The sequence below is a fragment of the Nyctereutes procyonoides genome, unplaced genomic scaffold (assembly GCF_905146905.1).
Source record: "Nyctereutes procyonoides isolate TBG_1078 unplaced genomic scaffold, NYPRO_anot_genome, whole genome shotgun sequence".
NCBI classification, from domain to species: domain Eukaryota; kingdom Metazoa; phylum Chordata; class Mammalia; order Carnivora; family Canidae; genus Nyctereutes; species Nyctereutes procyonoides.
This window is the reverse complement of record NW_026575021.1, coordinates 11,329,949-11,349,790: the sequence shown is the minus strand read 5'-3', so window position 1 is coordinate 11,349,790 and position 19,842 is coordinate 11,329,949. Positions and strand designations below refer to the sequence as shown.

The window sequence follows — 19,842 nt, the reverse complement described above, 5'->3', positions numbered from 1 at the left end:
GCCTGAATTGGAGACTGTAGCCAGGACCTGATGCAAATGTAGGGATCTTTCATTTCCTTCCCAAATTCTAGCTCTTGCCGGTCGCGTTAGGGAAACTGGGATCCGTTGCAGGCTCTTAGTCAACACTTAGGTCAACCAGCTGTATAGAGAATCAGAACTCTGCCTCACATGGAGGAGAGCAAAGAATGGAGAGTTTCATGATCAAAGGAAAAGGAGTGAGTTTTGTCTTTTCAAGTGGAGTGATCTTGCCCCTGATAAAAAATGCCGCCCAATAGATGTCAGATTTTTCCCAAGTCCGATAGCCTTGTGGGTCAGAATAAGTGGGTAAATTGCCTCACTGCCTCTACTTCATGTTGCTTTATAAGAATTGAAATGTAGATTTCTCTGTCTGTGGCAACTTAAAGAAAAAGGAAAATACATCCTCAGTTCCTTCTCCAGGAATTCCATTTAATTTCTTTTGGAAGAGTACTTCCTGGCTCCACTTGTATGGCTCCCTCTCTCTTTTCACCTTTGCAGATAACTCAGAGAACAGAGAACCATAAACTAATCATGAAAAGATATCCGCGGTGCTGCTGGCTACGTAATACCTCCAGCGGAGCAATTCTGATGCCATTTTCTCAATCGCACCATTGGGATCTTTCTAGATTTAACTACCAAGCAGAGAGCTCTTCCAACCACATACTCCCCGGTTTAATTAAATAGATTAACCCACTTTCATCCTACAGGATGCCTAGAATTTCCAAGAGATACTGAGCTATCAGGTCCATCCATTCATCAGTGTTACAGTAGTGTGATCACAGAATTTGGGAAGCTTGTGACCAGGTGGCATGAGGAATGGACCTGAGGTTACCTGGCTTGGTATTTTGCTAGTGATCCTCCCTGGCTGGATCCTGAAAGATGATATGGCCTTTCTCATAGCTCTTTTCTCCCCCCGGTAGGTCATGAGTGATACTGAATATGAAGAGTGGCTGAGGAACCATTTTTTAGCTGAAACCAGCATTGACCACAGGGAAGAACTACTACTTGAATCTGCCATGAGGTTGGAGAACAAGCTGACTTTACTTGGTAGGTAGACCATGTTGTATTGTCTGCGTAAAGAAATTTAGAGGAAACACTGGATCTCTCTAAGTAAGTTACTCACCAGCAGGGTTCCCCCCCCCCCACTTTAAGCTAATAGAGCACACAATTCTCTCTGCCCTGTCCAGTCTGATCTCGACCCAGTTTCTAGTTCTTTTCATTCTGTTTTTTTCCACTGCAGCAAACTAGACTTCATTTATGGTGGGATCAGGGTGGTCATATAAAGGAGATCATATAAAACCTTATGACTTAACATAGACTTAATGGTATGTTAACTCAAATATGACTTAACATATTTGACCTTGCAAGTCAGGTAAATATCCTGATTCAAGAGGACATCCAGCTAAAATTTCTTGCCAGGCGTTGGATAAGGTACTTAATATGTGTTGTCTTTTCGAACCTGTGCAACAAATCTCTATCTTATTTAGAGCAGACCTGGAGCACAGAGTAGTTCATTGACTTGTTCAAAGTCACATGCTTATAGCTGGCAGAGCGAGAAGGAAACTCAGACCTACCTGGTTCCGGGGCCCGCATCTTTTATTCTGTACCTACAACTGGACCAGTGAAATATGTGTCTCGTCTCTTCCTTCCTGATTGCAGCCAAAGGTTTGCACAGCTGACGCCTCTTGTCCCAGACTGAGCTGCATCCTGAAATCATCTGGAGCACTTTAAAAAAATACTGGTGCCTGCATCCAATTCTCAGGGATTCTAATTCAGTTGGTCTGACATGTGGCCGGGGCATTTGACTATTTAAAACTCCCTAAGGAATTCTAAGAGGCAGCCAGGATTGAGCACCACAGTCTCAGAGTCTGGAGATCTAGACTCTGATCGAAGCGCTAACATACCAAGAGACCAGTCTCTGAGCTCCATTCCTCTGGTTCAGAGAAAAAAACGATGATCTCACTTACTATGGAGCCCGTACAGTAATGATGCCTGTCCTGTGTCATTTCTCTGACAGTGTCTGTAGTATATGTATGGGTCCACATTTCCTCATCTGAAATGCCAAACTCAAAAATGCTGTGTGGGTTTAGTGCCAACTCGTCTGGCTGCAAATTCAGGCCTGGGTTGTTGTTGTTCTTTCCCCCAGGCCTGGTTTGATAAGATTATTATAAGTCTTTATCATCCTAATTAGTATGAACATTTGTAAGTTTTGCGACAGAAAGATTAATATGCTTCATTGGCAGATATTTCAAAACCTAGACGCACTTTGTTACCTTTCTAAAATCTGAAAAACTGGGATCCCTGGGTGGCGCAGCGGTTTGGCGCCTGCCTTTGGCCCAGGGCGCGATCCTGGAGACCCGGGATCAAATCCCACGTCGGGCTCCCGGTGCATGGAGCCTGCTTCTCCCTCTGCCTGTGTCTCTGCCTCTCTCTCTCTCTCTCTCTCTGTGTGACTATCATAAATAAATTAAAAAAAAAATTTATAAAAAAAAATTAAAAAAAAAATCTGAAAAACTTTAGGGTATCCCTGGGTGACTAGCGGTTTAGCACCTGCCTTCGGCCCAGGGCATAATCCCGGAGTCCCGGGATCGAGTCCCACCTTGGGCTCCCTGCATGGAGCCTGCTTCTCCTTCTGCCTGTGTCTCTGCGCCTCTCTCTCTCTCTCTCTCTCTCTCTCTCTCTCTCTCTGTGTGTCCCATGAATAAATAAATAAAATAAATAAAAAATAAATAAAATCTGAAAAACTTTCGAATTCTGAAACTTACCTGGCCCCAGTTGGTTTGAGAAAGGGAATCGTGGACTTGTAATCTCTATTTTCCATGCTCTTTCATCATAGAAGCGACTTATTGGCAAGGGCATGCTTTAAAAGCCTGCCCTTACCCTTGGGAATATCACAGAATCGTAAAATTCTAGAGCAAAGTTACGTGGGTAATTGAAACAAGCTCCCCTCAGTTTACAGAGAAGAAAGCTAGCCAAAAAGGAAAGCAAGTAAGTTTAATAAGCTCATTGATTCCTCAGGATTCCTTCCCAAAATACTACTCTGTTTATGATTTTGGTTTAGGTCTTCACACTTCCTCTGCATCCCTGGAAGCTACTGGAAGCCGTTTGTAGCGCAGGATTGGGTTGACTAACAGAGTTCAACCATAGCCTGGGTGACCTCCTGCTGGCTTGGTTTCTCACAAGCCCCGCTGCACTCTGGCTATTTTTCAGGTGCTACTGGCATTGAAGACCGTCTGCAGGAGGGAGTCCCTGAGTCCATAGAAGCCCTTCAAAGAGCCGGCATCAAGATCTGGATGCTGACGGGAGACAAGCAGGAGACGGCTGTCAACATAGCTTACGCGTGCAAACTGCTGGAGCCAGATGACAAGCTCTTTATCCTCAATACCCAAAGTAAAGTACGTATAATGAGCCTTTTTGCTTCTTCAGAGCCAGGGGAGCATTTGTGATTCGATAAATGTCAAGGAGGGGAAAAAAAAAACAATAACCATTAGCTCCTTGATGATTATGTCTTCTCTCCAGCAGCCTCATCTGTGCTTGGGAAGGTACTGTAGTTCTTCTAAAGGCTTTGTGGTTAAACGTGATTCAAAGGAATCCTTGCTAAAGAAAGTTGCCTTTTTATTTTTTACTTGCTTTTCCCCACCCCCTCCACATTGGAGCTCCAACGATTTGACCAGATTTAGCCCATAGTGACAGAATTGACCAAGTTCTGGGACAGGAATAAACCTCTATTTCAAGTTGGGGGGGAAGTAATAGTCTATCAGCATCAGGTGCATGCACTAATATTTTTATGGTTAATGACAAAAATAGACTCAGGATAATTATGCCCTCTAGTGGTAATTCATAGGTAGTGCTGTTGGGAACATCAAGTTTGAAGAACGGTTTTAAGGGAAAGGAATATTATTTTTTCCTTAAGAAGGAATTTAAGAGGTTTGGATCTAGCTTTTTTTTTTTTTATAATTATCCCTGCCTCACTTCCATTAATCTCTAACAGAAACATACTAATCAATTAAACAGGCTTTTTTTTTTTAAATCTTCCAGTATGGGAATTTTCTCTGAGATTTATGCATGTTGTTTAATTAGCTTGGAAAACTACTTCCTCCCTCCTTCCTCAATAGTCAGACTTAGTCCATGACATCGAACCTGGCTCTCAGAAATCCTCTGGAGCTTCTCACCTGGAGCACATCTTGGGGCTCTGTCACAGGCTGCCATGTATGGTTAGCCCTGTTTTTATGGTCAAGTATCTTGGCAATACCCAACTGGACTGTGCATTTTAAGGAAAGAGAGTTTTCCTTATTCAACACAGAATGGGTTCTCCTTGGCAGTTGGCTGTGGCCCGGAGACCCATAACCACAACCACTAGGCAGCTCCCAGTACCAGCAGGAGCTGAGCACAAGAAAATTGTCATTAGTCATTTTGGTAATGAAAATGAATGTGCCCTAAGGTTGGGAAGGCCCCGGCTCATGTGCTTGACCTGCCTGTGTATCAGGTACGTGACCCTGGAGAGTTTTCTTTTGGGCCTTTTTCCGAACCTGTGATGCAAGTGTTATACCTATTTCATAAGGTTGTTGTGGGCATGAAATGAGAAGATACAGACTACAAATGAAACATGTAGTGACTGGCAGATAGAAGGGGCTCAATGAATGTTAAAAGAGAAAAATCAGTTCTTGACCTTTGATTTTGGCATTTTGGTGAGCAGTAAGATCATTAGGATTGTAGAACTTATTTGTAAATATACAATTTACAGTTAAAGGCATATAAAACTACCAATTCAAGAAGTCTTTACGGAGTATCCAGCATAGACTGTTCTAAGTGCAAAAAAATAATTTCTTTTTTTTTTTTTAACTATCAAAGCTATTCCACCTATGTGAATTTTCCAGATAACTAAACGGAACACAGTGAATGTAATTTAGTTTTATGGTGACTCAAGTCTAATCATATAAAATACCAGGCACATAGCAGGAGCTCAGTCACTATATTATTTTCTTTTTCTCTCTTCTCTTCTCTTCTCTTCTCTTCTCTTCTCTTCTCTTCTCTTCTCTTCTCTTCTCTTCCCTTCCCTTCCCTTCCCTTCCCTTCCCTTCCCCTTCCCCTTCCCCTTCCCCTTCCCCTTCCCCTTCCCCTTCCCCTTCCTTCCTTCCTTCCTTCCTTCCTTCCTTCCTTCCTTCCTTCCTTCCTTCCTTCCTTCCTTCCTTCCTTTTCCCTCCCTCCATCCCTCCCTATCACTCCACTCCATCAGGAAATGCTGAGAGTTAAAAAAAAAAAAAAAGAAAGATCATGGAAGCTGGTTTGTCAGTTAGTGAAGAAACGGCTTCTGTGACATTCTCCTTGGGCCACCTTGAAACCAGTAAGATATCTGGTCATTTCTGTAGTGTAGTAAGTGTAGTACCTCACTTTATGAATTTCCATCAACTCCTTGTCCCTAAATTTGCAAGTTGGATTATAGTAAGTGTGTCCATTTATAAATTTTACATGGTGTCCATTCTCATAAAAGTCTTGGAGTTTTTTTTTGGGGGGGGCAGAGGGTTAATACAATCATATCTTGGATTATTTACTGCTTTGTGATTCATAAAGCTCTTTCAGGATCCATCATGTAACTTTTTAGGTTTCATTTTTATGATTTCATTTAAAATTTTCTCCTGAGATAATGGCTCTTTATTTTCACATTCATTAGAATCTGTAATCTATAAAAGACTTTCTCATATGAGATCTTACTAGACAGTTATAACAAATAGATCAGATGAAATTATCCTCATGTTTATAGCCTAAAATTCCTAAGGGTTGTGATTCGTCTAGGGAGCCCCAGCTGATTACTTGTCAAGTGTGGGTTTTGTATTGTATGATGTAGTACGTAATGTGTATTTTTCTATAGTTACTCTCGTTAGTCATGGAGTGAAGTTCTGTAAAGTTGCCGCAAACACTGAGTTAGTGAATACTGAGCCATTACCCCCGGGGGAAATAGAGGGCTAGGCTCCCACAAGCCTTTGGTCACAACATTTTTGTCAACCAGTCAATATTCAACCTTGTTCCATGTGTCTTACTGTTTGAAAACAACTTCTTCTATTTGTATAGTTGATTCATTGACAGTGAGTCCGTGGCCAGCAGCACTCTAACGCATGCCTGCAGGAAGCTCATCTAACACACGTATTTTCTCTGTAAGGCACATCACAACTGTCTTGTACATGGGACCATTAGCACGTCAGCACTGTGCTTGGAGGCCATTTTAAGCAGTGAAATCAACAAAAAGCAGAAACATACAGAACATGTGTCACCAAACAGTGAAAAGGACGCTTATTGATAGTATGGGAGCTGGCATTAGAAGACAGAGCGTCACCTCATTTGGCTTCAGGTGGAGTCATGTCACATGACTCAAATTTTTCTCTCTGTGCATGTCTGGGATGTTTTCTAGCATCAAGTGGTTTCCCAATACATAGTGAATGAATGAATGTTGAATCCAAAAGAAGTTAAAAATAGTAACTATTGCTTTAAATCCTGTGCCATGCCTAACACGAGGAGCTTTGCACATGTTAACCTCACTCGTTCTTCACAATGACATGTAGACATTTGCATGTTTCACGTGAGAAAGTTGAGGCTCACTCAGAGACGTTACATAATTTGCCTAAAGTCAAGCAGATAGTAAATGGTAGAAAAAGACCAAAGGACCCTTGAAAGTCCCTGTTTGAGAAGGTGAATTGTCCAAATAAAGAAATTCTAAGCTATTTTTAGTTGTAGAACCAGGGGTAAGATGTCTTCTATCCTATTAGCCGGTCTCCACACACACACACAAATCTCTGCAAAAGAGCAGATCTTCCCAGGTAACCGCTTATTCACTACCTGGGGTTGCCTAGGGAGGGCCATCGCTAAAGAATGACAATTGTAAATTTAGGTGGATGTGGCCACCAAGGGGAGTCTAAGGCTAACTGTCTTTGCCTCTTGTTTCAAGGATGCCTGTGAGATGCTGATGAGCACAATTTTGAAAGAACTTCGGGAGAAGAATCCAGCCTCTAACGTGCGAACATCCATAAGCGAGGGTTTACCCCAGCCTCCAGCCACACAGGGCTCCGGGCTGCGGGCTGGGCTCATCATCACCGGGAAGACCCTGGAGTTTGCCCTGCAGGAGAGTCTGCAGGGGCCATTCCTGGAGCTGACTGCCTGCTGTCAAGCTGTGATCTGCTGCCGAGCCACCCCCCTGCAGAAAAGCGAAGTGGTGAAATTGGTACGCAGCCACCTCCGGGTGATGACACTGGCCATCGGTGAGTGGGGGTGGCACCCAGGCGTGTGCTGATGGCTTCTGTGGAAGCCGCACGGGGGGTGATTCTTCCTTTGTACTTCTGTTTCCCCTTCTGTCTTCCTCTTCCACCCCCACATCCCTCCCCCCTTTTCTCCTTCCTCTCTGTCCCCTACTCCTAACCCCCCTTTATCTTCCTCACCTATTTGACCACCTACTATGTTACGGAAGTGAAGTGGAAAACAGTATAGGAGGACGTCGGCTTACATGTCAGATCCCAAATCAAGCAAGTTCAGGAGGATACATGTACCGAATCATAGAACTAAAAAATCGAGGACTTCCACCTTCAGAAAAGTCAAATTCCAGGACACTAACAAATCATTTATGTCTTCATTCAACAAATATTTATTGAGTGCCTTCTGTTTACCAGACATTTTGTTAGGCAGTGGAGATAAAACAGTGTATAAGCTTGACTAAGTGCTTTTTCTTAAGGAACTTACATGCAGTAGGAGGCATAAGGTAAAAAATGAAATAAATCAAAAAAGGCATATATATATATATATATATATATATATATATAAAGTATATATCATGCTATTTAAAAAAAAAAAAGTAAAGCAGAGCCAAGGGATGTAGAGCACTGGGGAAGGGGGCAGGTGGGAGGCTGCTAATTTAAAAGTTGTTCAGAGACTGTGTCACTGAGGAGGTTGCACGTGGGCAGAGACTTGAGAAGATGGGATCCCTGGGTGGCTTGGGGGTTTAGCGCCTGCCTTTGGCCCAGGCCATGATCCTGGAGCCCCAGCATCGAGTCCCGCATCGAGCTTCCTGCATGGAACCTGCTTCTCCCTCTGCCTGTGTCTCTGCCTCTCTCTCTATGTCTGTCATGAATAAATAAATAAAATCTTTAAAAAAAAAAGAGAGAGAGAGAATAAGGGAGCCATGGGAGGTCTGAGGGGAGAACACTCCTGGTGAGGACAGTGGAAGTGCAGGCCATGGGTCAGCTCTGGTGTGTTCAGAGCCAAAACAGGTTGAGCAAAGGGAAGAGTTTTCTGTAGGTTAGTGATGGGCAGAAAGGTGGCAGGTAGCCAGATCCTGTAGGGTCCTGGAGGCCATTATAAATTTTTGCCTTTTTTTTTTTTAGGGGAGAGGGGCAGAGGGAGAGGGAGGCGGAGAGAGAATCCTAAGCAGGATCCATGCCCAGCATGGAGCCTGACATGGGGCTCAGTCTCACGACCCTGAGATCATGACCTGAGCGGCAATCAAGAGTCACATGCTCAACCTATTGAGCCACCGGGGTCCCCAGTTTTAGGCTTTTCTCTGAAGAGAAAAGGAGTCTTTGGAGAAGTTTGAACAGAGAAGGAACATGATCTGCTTTAAGTTTCTAAGGATCACACGGCTGCTGCGTTGAAGAGTAACTGCTGGGTGCAAGGACATAGGTGAGGAGACCAGTTGAGAGTCTCCTGGAATAATTGAGGCAAGGGCTGGTGGTGGCTTGAGCCCAGATGGGAGCAGAGGAGATGGTGAAACCTGGTCAGATAATAGACGTGGTGTGAAGAAAGAGCTGGTGACATTTGCTGATGAACTTGATACGTTATATGATAGAAGGAGTTAAGGGAATTGAGAAGAGAAAGGAGGTGGAGCCGGGGGCATCCGGAGCTGGATCTCATGGAGGTTAAGTGTGAAAAAGTCCACTGGAGATCTAAGCAGGGATGGGTCAGGTGGGCAGCTGGGTGTAAAGTCTGGAACTTTGCAGTGAGGGACTGGCTGGAGCTGTCAGTGTGGGAATCATGAATCTAGATGATACTTAAGGTCTTAATGATGTTAGATGAGATCACTGAGAAATGAGGATATGTGGAGGAGAGACGCAGTATGAGATCAAGCTCTGAGATACTCCAGGGTTTAGAGAATGGCAGGATGAGGACCCAGCCATCTCTTACAGTCCGTTTTTAGCTGGACTGTTTCTAGGCTCAGCAAGCTGCTCCCCTCAGCGTGCTGGTAGAGCCACCGAAAATTCCCGGGGTTACATCCCGTCCTGTTAGCAACCTGAGTGGAACGGTCGCAGCTCCTTCCCAGGTGCTGGAGTAAGGAATCAGGATTAGAGTGGAACTTTATTCAGCCGTCTTATTGGATGGACACGCAAGTGAATGAATTCTCAAGCCCCTGGATCTACATGTTCCTGAGGCTAGAACCCCTGGACACGTCCGCTCCCTCGCTTGAATCATGTGCCCATCTCTGAACCGGTCGCCGAGGCCAGGGAACAGATGGTGCTAAGGGCCCAGGCCTCGATCAGTTACCACCCTAAATCTCGGGGTTTGGGTTCATCCTAACAATCCACACGGACTGAGAGTCCCCCAGGAAAATCAGGATACTCTTAACCAGAGAACAGGTGGAAGGTTGGTGAGCAGGTGGGAACAACGGGTGTTTATTACCAACAGGAATGTAATGCTTCCCCTCTAGAAGCTTCCAGTGTGTTGGGGACACCAAGCAATAGATAGCAGCCAGGATATCATGCGATTGAAATCCAGCCCGTGAGGCGGGGGTGACGGGACAGCGTTACAGGGGCTCAGAAACCACAGGTGCGGTGGCTGGAAGCAGCAGTGGTACCTGGAGAATGGACTGGAGAGCGAGTGGCGTGGAGAGAGGGAACATCAGTGCAGATGGGCGGCTTCGCGTGGAGGATTTTAGGGCAAAACCGAGTTTGTAATTCTTCCGGAGAGCAGCGGGATGCCACAGCTCATTTCTGTGCAACCAGCTCCCAAGTACCTTTCCGACTTGGGGTGAACCTTGAAGGATCGGGTTGCTTCGAGTGGTCACTGTGGCTTTGGGAAGGTGGCGTCTCTACCGCTCACACGGTTCTTGGTTTCTCCTCCGGCTTGTGCAGGTGACGGCGCCAATGACGTTAGCATGATACAAGTGGCGGACGTGGGGATTGGGATCTCGGGTCAGGAAGGCATGCAGGTGAGTGTGGATCATGCACCCGGGACCGTGCACGTCACCTGCCCCTCCGAGGGCGGCATCCCCATTTCCCGGGCAATTGTAACCGCGTGTTTGTTCAGTTTAAAGCATGTTGCTCATCTAGATCGTCAGAATATCTATATATTTAGGCCTCAACGACTGTGTGACCTGTGACCCCGAGGAGAGCTGCGCAGGCTTTGAATAAAATCCCCGCAGGCCTGAAGCAGGAGGGGGTGTGACCTGGGAGGATGAGGAGCGGGAGTGGCCTGTCTTTGGGTGCGCACGTGCCGGATAGTGTTTGGGGCACAGAATTCAGACAGCAGCCCGTGCACAGACTGCTGCTCACGCGTGGGGCAAAGGGTGTCGGAGAAGGATAGGGTGTGAGGCTCACGGCACCCCTGAGTGTCGTGCGGCCCGGCCCTCCGTCGGCCCGGCCTGCTGCACACTCGGGCACAAAGTCCTGCTGTGGACTCGACGTCCTCCTCGTGGGGGGAAGTGGACGCCGGGGAGCATGCCCTGCCCGCGCTCTTGCTCAGGGGTTGCTTGCCGGGAACGTGCATCGGCTGCACTCCCATCGCGGGCGGCGACCGAGGACCAGTCCTGTTCCGTGTGACCATCTCAGGAAGCCGAGTTCGGCTCTGCCTTCGTGCGTTTTGTCCGTCCGTCTGTCCGTCGGGTTTGTTTTATTTCGCTTTGTTGCCCACGCGCACTGGGGGCCAGGCTGCCGTGCTGTGTCTGTCACGTAGCTGGTCTGGTGGCTCAGGGTGGCGTCTTGTCCCCTTTGCCTCTGCAGGCGGTGATGGCCAGCGACTTTGCCATTTCTCAGTTTAAGCATCTCGGCAAGCTCCTCCTCGTGCACGGGCACTGGTGTTACGCACGACTCGCCAACATGATTCTCTATTTTTTCTACAAGAACGTGGTATGTAGCTCTGGGCCCTTGTCCCTTCCCTGTTTTCGCTGTTCTTATCCTGCCTGCGGGAGGGATAGAGAGGAGGCACCCGGGGTTAAGCCGCCTGGCTTCTCCCTGATGTTTTGGGGAGCAGCCTCGGGGTTAAGCTGCCTGGCCTCTCCCTGATGTTTTGGGGAGCATCCCCGAGCACTCCTGCTGCCTGCCTGGGGTTAACCCTCCTGGCTTCTTCCCTGATGTTTTGGGGAGCAGCCCCCCCCGCTGCCTGCCCAGGGTTAAGCCACCTGGCCTCTCCCTGATGTGTTGGGGAGCAGTCCCGAGCCCTCCTGCTGCCTGCCCAGAACCAACCTGGGAACATGCTGCGTTTCCACTGCCGCCAGCACGTTGCTGGGCTCGGCCCTCTCCTGGCGTTTCTATTCCCTGTCTGGTTCACGTAAGACCCCATTTTTGACCTTCCGTGGAAAGGTGGTGACAAGTGGACTGATGACCTGTTTAATGCTACCTGTCGGGAGAGAATTCCATTTTACAGGAGCTACCAAGAACCCCCTGCTGTCCTCAGACTCGTGTCCCGTGTTCTGTATATCAAAAACCCAGATGCCCATGAAAACCCAGGATAATGCCCGAGCCTGTGGCTGGCTAATCCCAAGTGAAGAATTCTCTAGCAAGCCTGTAAAATGCGTGCTTGGGGGTCACTTGGTGGTCAGGGAACTCATTGGGACTGTGTCATTCCTGAAGGGCAGGCTCTGGTGAGAAGTTCTAGGCCCGATGGTCGGCATGCGTCCAAATTCCGGGCTCCTTTTTTCTTTCTTTTTTTTTTTTTTTATAAATTTATTTTTTATTGGTGTTCAATTTTGTTTTTTTTTTTAATAAATTTATTTTTTATTGGTGTTCAATCGGGCTCCTCTTTTCTGAGGTCATGTGAACCTTAGATGGCTCTAGTCAGGTTCCTTGTAGGCGGAGTGACTATGCGAATCCGTCACAATGGTATTATTTTCAGGCCACCTTTTTTTCATAGCCTGCAAAGCCTGTAGGTAGCATGTTGACAGTAAACACCAGCGTGTATCACTCTATGTAAATCACCACCTTTAGGGGGAAAAAAATAACTTCCAGTAGGTCATTTTTCAGATAGTCCAAATGTATAATTGAGATCTCTGTCTGTGTGTGTGTTTCTGTTGGTCAGCAGAATTTTTTTTTTTTTTAATCCTGTAGAACAATAGGACTTGGTGATCGCTGACTTTGAGGGGAGGAGCCTCTCTTGCATTTTTCTACCTGCACCTCTTGTGGTACCACCCACCCCCTCCCCTTTTCCTTTTAAGCCCAGATTAAACCCAAAGGGTAAGGAACATTAATATTAGGAAGAGGGGTGCCGTATGCTCTTGGAGAGCGGGGCAGGGTGGACTCCTAGAGACCCCATCACCAGGGAACAAGGGGCCTGCGGTCCACCGTGAAGCCCTCGGCCATACGCAGCGATCCTCTCCCGACTTCTTTCTACCTCTCACCAACCTAGGAAAATAGTGCATGTGTTATAAAATATGGAGAAAAAGACAGGGACCAGATGCCAGTCCAGTAGCTTGTCTTTCTGAGACTATGGTTCTTGGGTCTTAGAAAACTTGAGATACTGATGAAGACTCCCCAAAACACACGTCCCCCAAATTGATATGTTTCCAGGAGGATACGTGTGTGTCTGTAGACCCCAGACTTAAGAAACTCTGCTCTAAGGATTGTGGCCCATACCCTAAGGTGTCCTAGTGCGTCTAGGATGCCAGTAGTAATGTCTTAATATGTGTAAGGCACTTAACAGGTCGTGAGCACGTTCTAAGTTGATCCTGATACTAAGCTCCAAGGTGGTATAATTCTCGTTTTTCAGACGAGACCAAAATTGAGGGAGGTTAGGAAGATGGCCTCGGTGGAAATAGCCCTAGAAGCGTCTTCAGGCCCTGAGTACAACTCCTAAATCTAAGTCCACGGCCTGCCTTGCTTGAGGGCGCAGAGCCTTTCGCTGCCATGGACTTAGTTTGTCCGAGACAAAGTAGTGGGGGTAACCGTGTAGGATGTATGCCTCTAGCCTGTAGGGTGACCACCTGTCCTGGTTTGCTGGGGACTGTCCCAGTGTTCGCAGTGAGAGTCCACGTCCTGGGAAACCCCTCAGTCCCAAACTCTCTGGGATGGTTGGCTACCCAGCTGGCACCACTAAAAAATCATTTTGAACCTAGAAAGCAGGGAAATGAGTATGTGTCGTGTGCATGCTGCATGCCAGGCACTGGGCTAGGATCTCTTCGGGTCTCAGTTAGAATACCGGCTCTGGTACGTATTAGCCAGATAACTTTGGGCAGGCTCCCTGTGCCTCAGTTTCCTCATCTGTAAAATGGGACAACGGTAATTCCCAAGTTGTTAGGAAGGTTGAACAAATCATTTGTAAAGCTCTTGCAGCAGTGCCGGCATTACACAGTAAGGGGCGTGTGTGTGTGTGTGTGTGTATGTGTGTGTGTGTGTCTGTGTGTGTTTTGCACGAATAACACGTTTACCCAAAAAAAGACAGCAAGGTAAGTTGTGGTCTTGCATTTTGTGAGCGAGAGAGAGGCCGAGATCACGTAGCTGAGCACGGCAGCCTGTGGCTCGTGCGGTCATGGCACACGTTGCTGTTTCTAAGATGCACATGTTCCTATTTGTGTCCCTAGGCCTATGTGAACCTCCTTTTCTGGTACCAGTTCTTTTGTGGATTTTCAGGAACATCCATGACCGACTACTGGGTTTTGATCTTGTTCAACCTCCTTTTCACTTCCGCGCCTCCTGTCATTTATGGTGTTTTGGAGAAAGATGTGTCTGCAGAGACCCTCATGCAACTGCCTGAACTCTACAAGAGGGGTCAGAAGTCAGAGGTAGGTGCTAAGGTAGAAACGCTTGGATGGACACACATCCGCCGTCAAGCCGGGGCGCTTTCCAGTCAGCTCAGCTCCGGGACTGGGGTGCCTCAGGTCTACATAAAACTGTCCGCGTGGTGTGGCTGTTTGAAAAGACCTCTGCTACCACGGCAGGTATTCAGTTCCTTGCTTCTGAGGTGAACGGGGGTAAAAAGATGGAAGGTCTTGGGCACGGATCTGAAGGGAGCTGGCGCCTGGACTTCACAACTCCTGTTGTCCGCTGTTTGCCATCCCTTGCTGTGCCATCTCTTGTGCAAACGACTAAACGTTCCCTGTCTCATTTATCTCCACAAAACATTTTCAGGGAGAACCTGGTATTGTACTCATTCTACAGTGAAGAATCTGAATTTGGGAAAGTCTCACAGCAAAAAAAAAAAAAAAAAAAAAAAAAAAAAAGGCAGAGGCAGGATATGGATGGATCCTTCCTAGTCTGGTTTTAAAGCCAAAATGAAATTCTTCAAGTTCTACTGTCACGCGGCAGCGTGGCATGATCTGAATAGTGTCCTCCCCCTGCCTCTGCCTACGTGATCCTTCCTCCTATGGGTCTGTGTCTGATAGATCACTGATACCTCTTCCCCCTTTCTCACCTCCTCTCGTTGTCTTCATTCTCTCCAACCTAGAGTATTGTGGGTGCTGATTACTTGGGCTAGCTGTCTCAAAACTAATTGATCTTCTACAAAACTAGTAATAGCTATTGGTAATGGGGCGCTCGTGAGCGTCTCTGTCCTGCCTCCTCTGTGCCAGGCACTGTGCTAAGTGCTTAACATACATAAACCTCCTCCTCAAAGTGACCGTGTGAGTAAGTGGCATCGTTAACCTGCACTGGAGATGAGGGCGGCCGGGCCCCTGGAGGTACCTCAGGGATGGCACCCGGGTCGCAGAGCTGGTGCGTGGTGCCAGTAAACTCTGGGGCTCTAGCCCAGGCCATCTACCACACGCCGCACTGCAGAAAGAACAACTGATACTATCTTCTACCCCCTGGGCCCCTTCTCACCTCCACCGTGCTGTCCACCGGCCGGAAATCCAGAATGCTCTCCCAAGGCCAGGAGCCTGTAGACACCTGTGAGTGGGCAAAGCTGGGGTGTCCCCAGATGTAGTCAGATAATATAGACTTGAGAGGAAGACTGTGTTGGTCAGGACTCTCTTAGTTGCAAATGGTAGAAACCAGCCTGAACTGGCTTAACAAAAAAGGGAAATTTTTTGACTCATATGGCTGCCATATCCAAGAATCATGATGACAGAACACTGCTATTGTTTCTTTTTTCAAAAAAAAAAAAATATTTCATTTATTTATTTGAGAGAAAGAGCACGAGCAGAGCGAGTGGCAGAGGAAGAGGGGGGGGGAGCAGACTCCCCGATGAGCGGGGAGCCCGACATGGGACTCGATCCCAGGACCCCGGGATCATGACCTGAGCTGAAGGCAGATGTTTAACCGACTGGGCCCCACAGGCGCCCCTGGAACACTGCGATTCTTAAAGCACCTCTGAATGCCCTGGTTGGGGCTCGTTGGCCAAGCTCAGTTTGGCCTTTTCCTGTGTTGATCACTGTGGCTAGAAAGATCGTTCTCCCATTGACCAGGCCTGGGACATTTATTATTCCCGAAGACAGGGCTGAATCACACAGACAGGGTTTCCTACACACATACTGTACTCAGACCCACTGTAAGAAATCTGTGTGTTGTGCCTCACTCGCTATTCTAAAGACACTGACCCTGGTCGGTTAGACGTCATGGGTTGTGTTTAGCCTGAGTTTAAATTCTGGTTCTGTGGTGTGTGACCCTGCTAAATTATTTAACTTGCCTGTATTTCTGTTTATTTATGGAGATGATGTGAGGATTAAGTAAGAGAAAAGTTCTGGCCATATTAAGCTCTCAATATTGTTATTTTTTTACACACCCCCCCTCCAGAATTAACTAGAAACTTGAAGACATCTCAAATTTAAAATGTTTTTATTTTCATCAGTTTAACTTTGTTCAGACTTGAACTTCCTTTCCAGGCTGGGGAGTAGCTTAGTGTCCACGGGCACCTGCCACAGCCATCGCAGAGCAGTCACACGTTCGACTTTCAGGGGAGAAGTAGTCCTCGTAATCCGTTAGTATCATCCAGTGCATTCAGATCAAGGAACTAAATGGAGTTTTCCAAGAGGGACCCAGTCTTAAAGTTCAAGGCCAGGATGCAGGAATGTGTGGTCAATATGAATGAAGCTTGTCCTGTACTCCAGCCTAAATTAAATTCCAAGTCCATGAGGGAAAGAAAGGTGAGGGGGGACCTTCACAGTTTTTTATAGCTGGCATTTTAAAAGCCCATTTGTACGGACTTGTGACTGGTTCTTACCTTGGAAGAGCTGAGGTCACTGATTCCTCCTGTCGAGCCCTGTGAAATGTCCTTTCACATGTTGTTGTATCGAGCCAGCCAGTTTCGTAGCACATGGTGAGAAGGGCGGGTTTCCGGCATATGGCTATTGATAGAAGGTCATGGATTTCATTGAGTTTACCTTCCAGAAGAGTTCTCCTTTCTTTGAACTTGGCCTTCAAATGGATTCTGTTTTATGCGTGGGCCATTTCCTGTCTTCAGCATCATGAAATCTACTCTCCAAGGTTGCAGATTCTCTCCCCAAGGAGATGATCAGCAGGGCTGCAGCACAGGCTCCCTCCAGAAAAGCCATCACCTGTTACCCGTCTCTGCTCACCCACACAGCCACCTTTCCTGGCTTTGACTTCACATGCACATTTTTCCCTCCCAGATTCCAGGAGATCCCATGAGTTTGCCTCTTCAGCCTCTCATTTATCTTTTACCCTCCTTTGCTTTCAAAGCTCCCTTACTCACGTGACTGTGGAGTAATTGTGCTTTTACTTTTTTTTTTTCTCTAGGTTTTTTTGAGCAACTTCCACTCCTCTGGAAGCATGAAGTTACATTTTAGCTTATCCCAGATGGTTCTCTCTTGTCTGGTGGCATTTTGGTGGCCCCTTTGATGCTACCACATTCTCTTGTCATTTGTGCTTCTGCTTAGATTTTCATGGACCTTTGGATGACGAAAGACAGAAGATCCCATCATTTTTAAGGAGGAAATAGTAAAAGAGGACATAGGGAAAAGGAACAATAACAGTATAATAAAAGGAACAATGATAGTAACAGTATTAGAAACAACAAATCCTCATTGCTTTCATTTTCCAGAGAATGAGGAGTTGTTTTTTTTTTTAAAGGATAGATTTTATATACGATTTTGCTCATTATGTGGAATATTAAGAAATAGTGCAAGGGACCATAAGGGAAGGTGGGGCAGCTAAATGGGGGAAAATCAGAGAGGAAAACAAACCATGAGAGACTCTTAACTCTAGGAAACAAACTGAGTGTTGCTGGAGGGGAGGTGGGTGGAGGGATGGGGTAACTAGGCGATGGGCATTAAGGAGGGCACGTGATGAGATGTGTGCTGGGGGTTATATGCAGCTGATGAATTATTGAAAACTACGTTGGAAACTAATGATGTACGATATGTTGGCAAACTGAATTTAAATTTTAAAAAGATTGATTTTAAAATTCTAAGTAGAGTCTGTTGAAGAATAGAAAAATGTGTATAGACAATTTGTATATTTACAAAACTTAGTTAGGAGGCAATTGGTTATTTTCAAGGATATTTCATCCTTTTCACATTTGTAGGGAAATAAGATTGAGAATACGTAAAGAAAAGAGAAGACTAGCTCAGAGATATAAGGCTTGCAATTTTTGTCCATGGCAGACATCACTAATAAACCAGAGCACTTTGTTGTTCCTCTTGGGTCTGAACACAGCCTCCGAGTCCTTCTGCACACACACCAACATTCAATCAGAGGTGGCTCTTGTTTGAAAACCTGTTTTCAGTCACTTGAATTTGATATGTCTCTACTTGAACTTGGTCTTTCTTTCTATAATAGACTTTTGGTTAAAAGTGGTTTAGCACATGAAAAGTTAAATAGGAATTATTTATTGACTCAACAAATATTTATTGAGTCGTTATGTACCAGGTACTGTTTCACTCACTTGAATACAAAAATCAAAGCCCCACTGTATAAAGTTTGCATTCTTTTGAGAGAACCAGAAAATCCTTAGGTAAACGATGTTATTTCCAGAGGTGATAAGAGACTTCTAAGGATGCCATGGTAGTAAGTGACGGGGTGGGTATAACTTTTAGACTGGCCTGGGAGTGCCTCCGTGAGCTGATACTGAGCTAGGATGTGAATAATAAAGAACTAGTCACATGGGATGTCCAGGGCAGAGAGAATCCTGGCAGAAGAGAGAGGGGCACAGGTGAAATCTCAAGGAAAGAATGGGTCTGGCAAGGTTGGAAAATAGAAGGTGCTTGTGGCAGGATCATAATGAATGAGAGATAACGATGGTAGGGTGAGACCCTGGAGAGCAAGGGTTCCCGTATAATGTCCTGTCCCCTCCAGGACATTACAGGCCATGGGAAGGAACTTGTATTGGGAATGCAGTGGGAAGTCATCGGAGGCATTGGAGGGGGTCAGTTTGATTAATTAGGGAGATGGTATAACCTGATTTATAGTTTTTAAAAACCATCTGACTGCTGTGGAAGATTGGATTACGGAAAGGAGAAGAAGCAAAGAAGCCAGTTAGGCGATTATTCAGTCATTCATAGAGTTGATGGTGAATGAGATTGGAGATAGAAGTGGATGAATTTGGAGACGTTTTTGAAACAGCACCTGATCAATAGGAAATGGGAATTTAGTACCACTTTTCCTTTCTCAAGTAGATTTAAGGTTGATCCATTGATATAAGTGACATAATTTGAAGAGTTCCTTCCTGGGTTTTTTTCACCGATTAGTCAACTTCACACCTTATTCTTCTTCTACTCTTTGCAAAGCCCACCTAGTTTGTGAGTGAGAAAACAAAGGAATGCAGTCTTCTTTTCAAAGAAGCGAAAATAATTATTAGCTTGTGTTGTTCCTTGACTTTGCTTTGACCCTTATTAATCTTGGTCCCTCCACCATATCTGTTTCCTTTTCAGGCATACTTACCCCTTACCTTCTGGATCACCTTGTTGGATGCCTTTTATCAAAGCCTGGTCTGCTTCTTTGTGCCTTACTACGTGAGTCCTTATTCACTCAAAGTGTGTGTTAACTAATGAATCAATGGTGTTTCTTTGTTGCCAGTATCAGCATATAGAATGGATATATTAGGGTAGCTTGCTCAGATAATCAAGTTGATTATTAACTGACTAAATTATTATGTCCTCCACCAAACATGTTAGACAATGGATTAAATTTGGAGAGAAGTATATAGCTGATTCCTCTTGAGTCTCTGTTCTAGCCCTGTACTGCTTGATAATTTTTATAAATGACTTGAATAAAATTGAGAGTCCAGGCATATAATGAGAGGAGTCAAAATCATAGAAAGTCGATATGAAATCTATTATTAGTGCTGGGCAAATTCTACTAGGCTGATATTCATAGTATTAAACTTAACTTCTTATAAACAGTCTCTCTAAAAAGCCTGTTTTATAGGTGAAGGATAGAAGAAATGCGCCTAAGCAAAAGTATAAAAACTAATTTTAAAATTCAGGCCAACACCAAGCACCAAGCAGCATGATACAATGGCCTACTCCTAGATACACTCCCATCCAGGAGAAAACACTAGTTTGATTATGGATTGGTGTTAACAAAAACACAGTATTAAGAATGAAAAAAATTATAGTCTTCAAGTTAACAACTTCTGTTCTTTAGTTCCTTCTTTAAATAAAATGCCTTGAGTTTGCCCAGCTAGCATATTCTGGATAATACCACATTTCAAGAGGAATACAGATGAGGTACTCTGGAGGTAAGT

The 19,842-nt window shown here is 45.6% G+C and overlaps 1 protein-coding gene across 5 annotated transcripts in view; it reads left to right on the top strand.

Moving 5' to 3' along the window:
* ATP10D (ATPase phospholipid transporting 10D (putative)) overlaps positions 1-19,842 on the top strand; it is a 100,747-nt gene that overhangs the window by 70,977 nt on the left and 9,928 nt on the right. For all 5 annotated transcript variants that reach the window (XM_055339191.1, XM_055339190.1, XM_055339188.1 and 2 more), the window contains exons 14-20: positions 939-1,065; positions 3,229-3,413; positions 6,959-7,268; positions 10,125-10,201; positions 10,992-11,117; positions 13,784-13,984; positions 19,028-19,108. In XM_055339191.1, the coding sequence (XP_055195166.1) occupies positions 939-1,065; positions 3,229-3,413; positions 6,959-7,268; positions 10,125-10,201; positions 10,992-11,117; positions 13,784-13,984; positions 19,028-19,108 (1,107 nt within the window). The remainder of the gene's footprint in view (positions 1-938; positions 1,066-3,228; positions 3,414-6,958; positions 7,269-10,124; positions 10,202-10,991; positions 11,118-13,783; positions 13,985-19,027; positions 19,109-19,842) is intronic.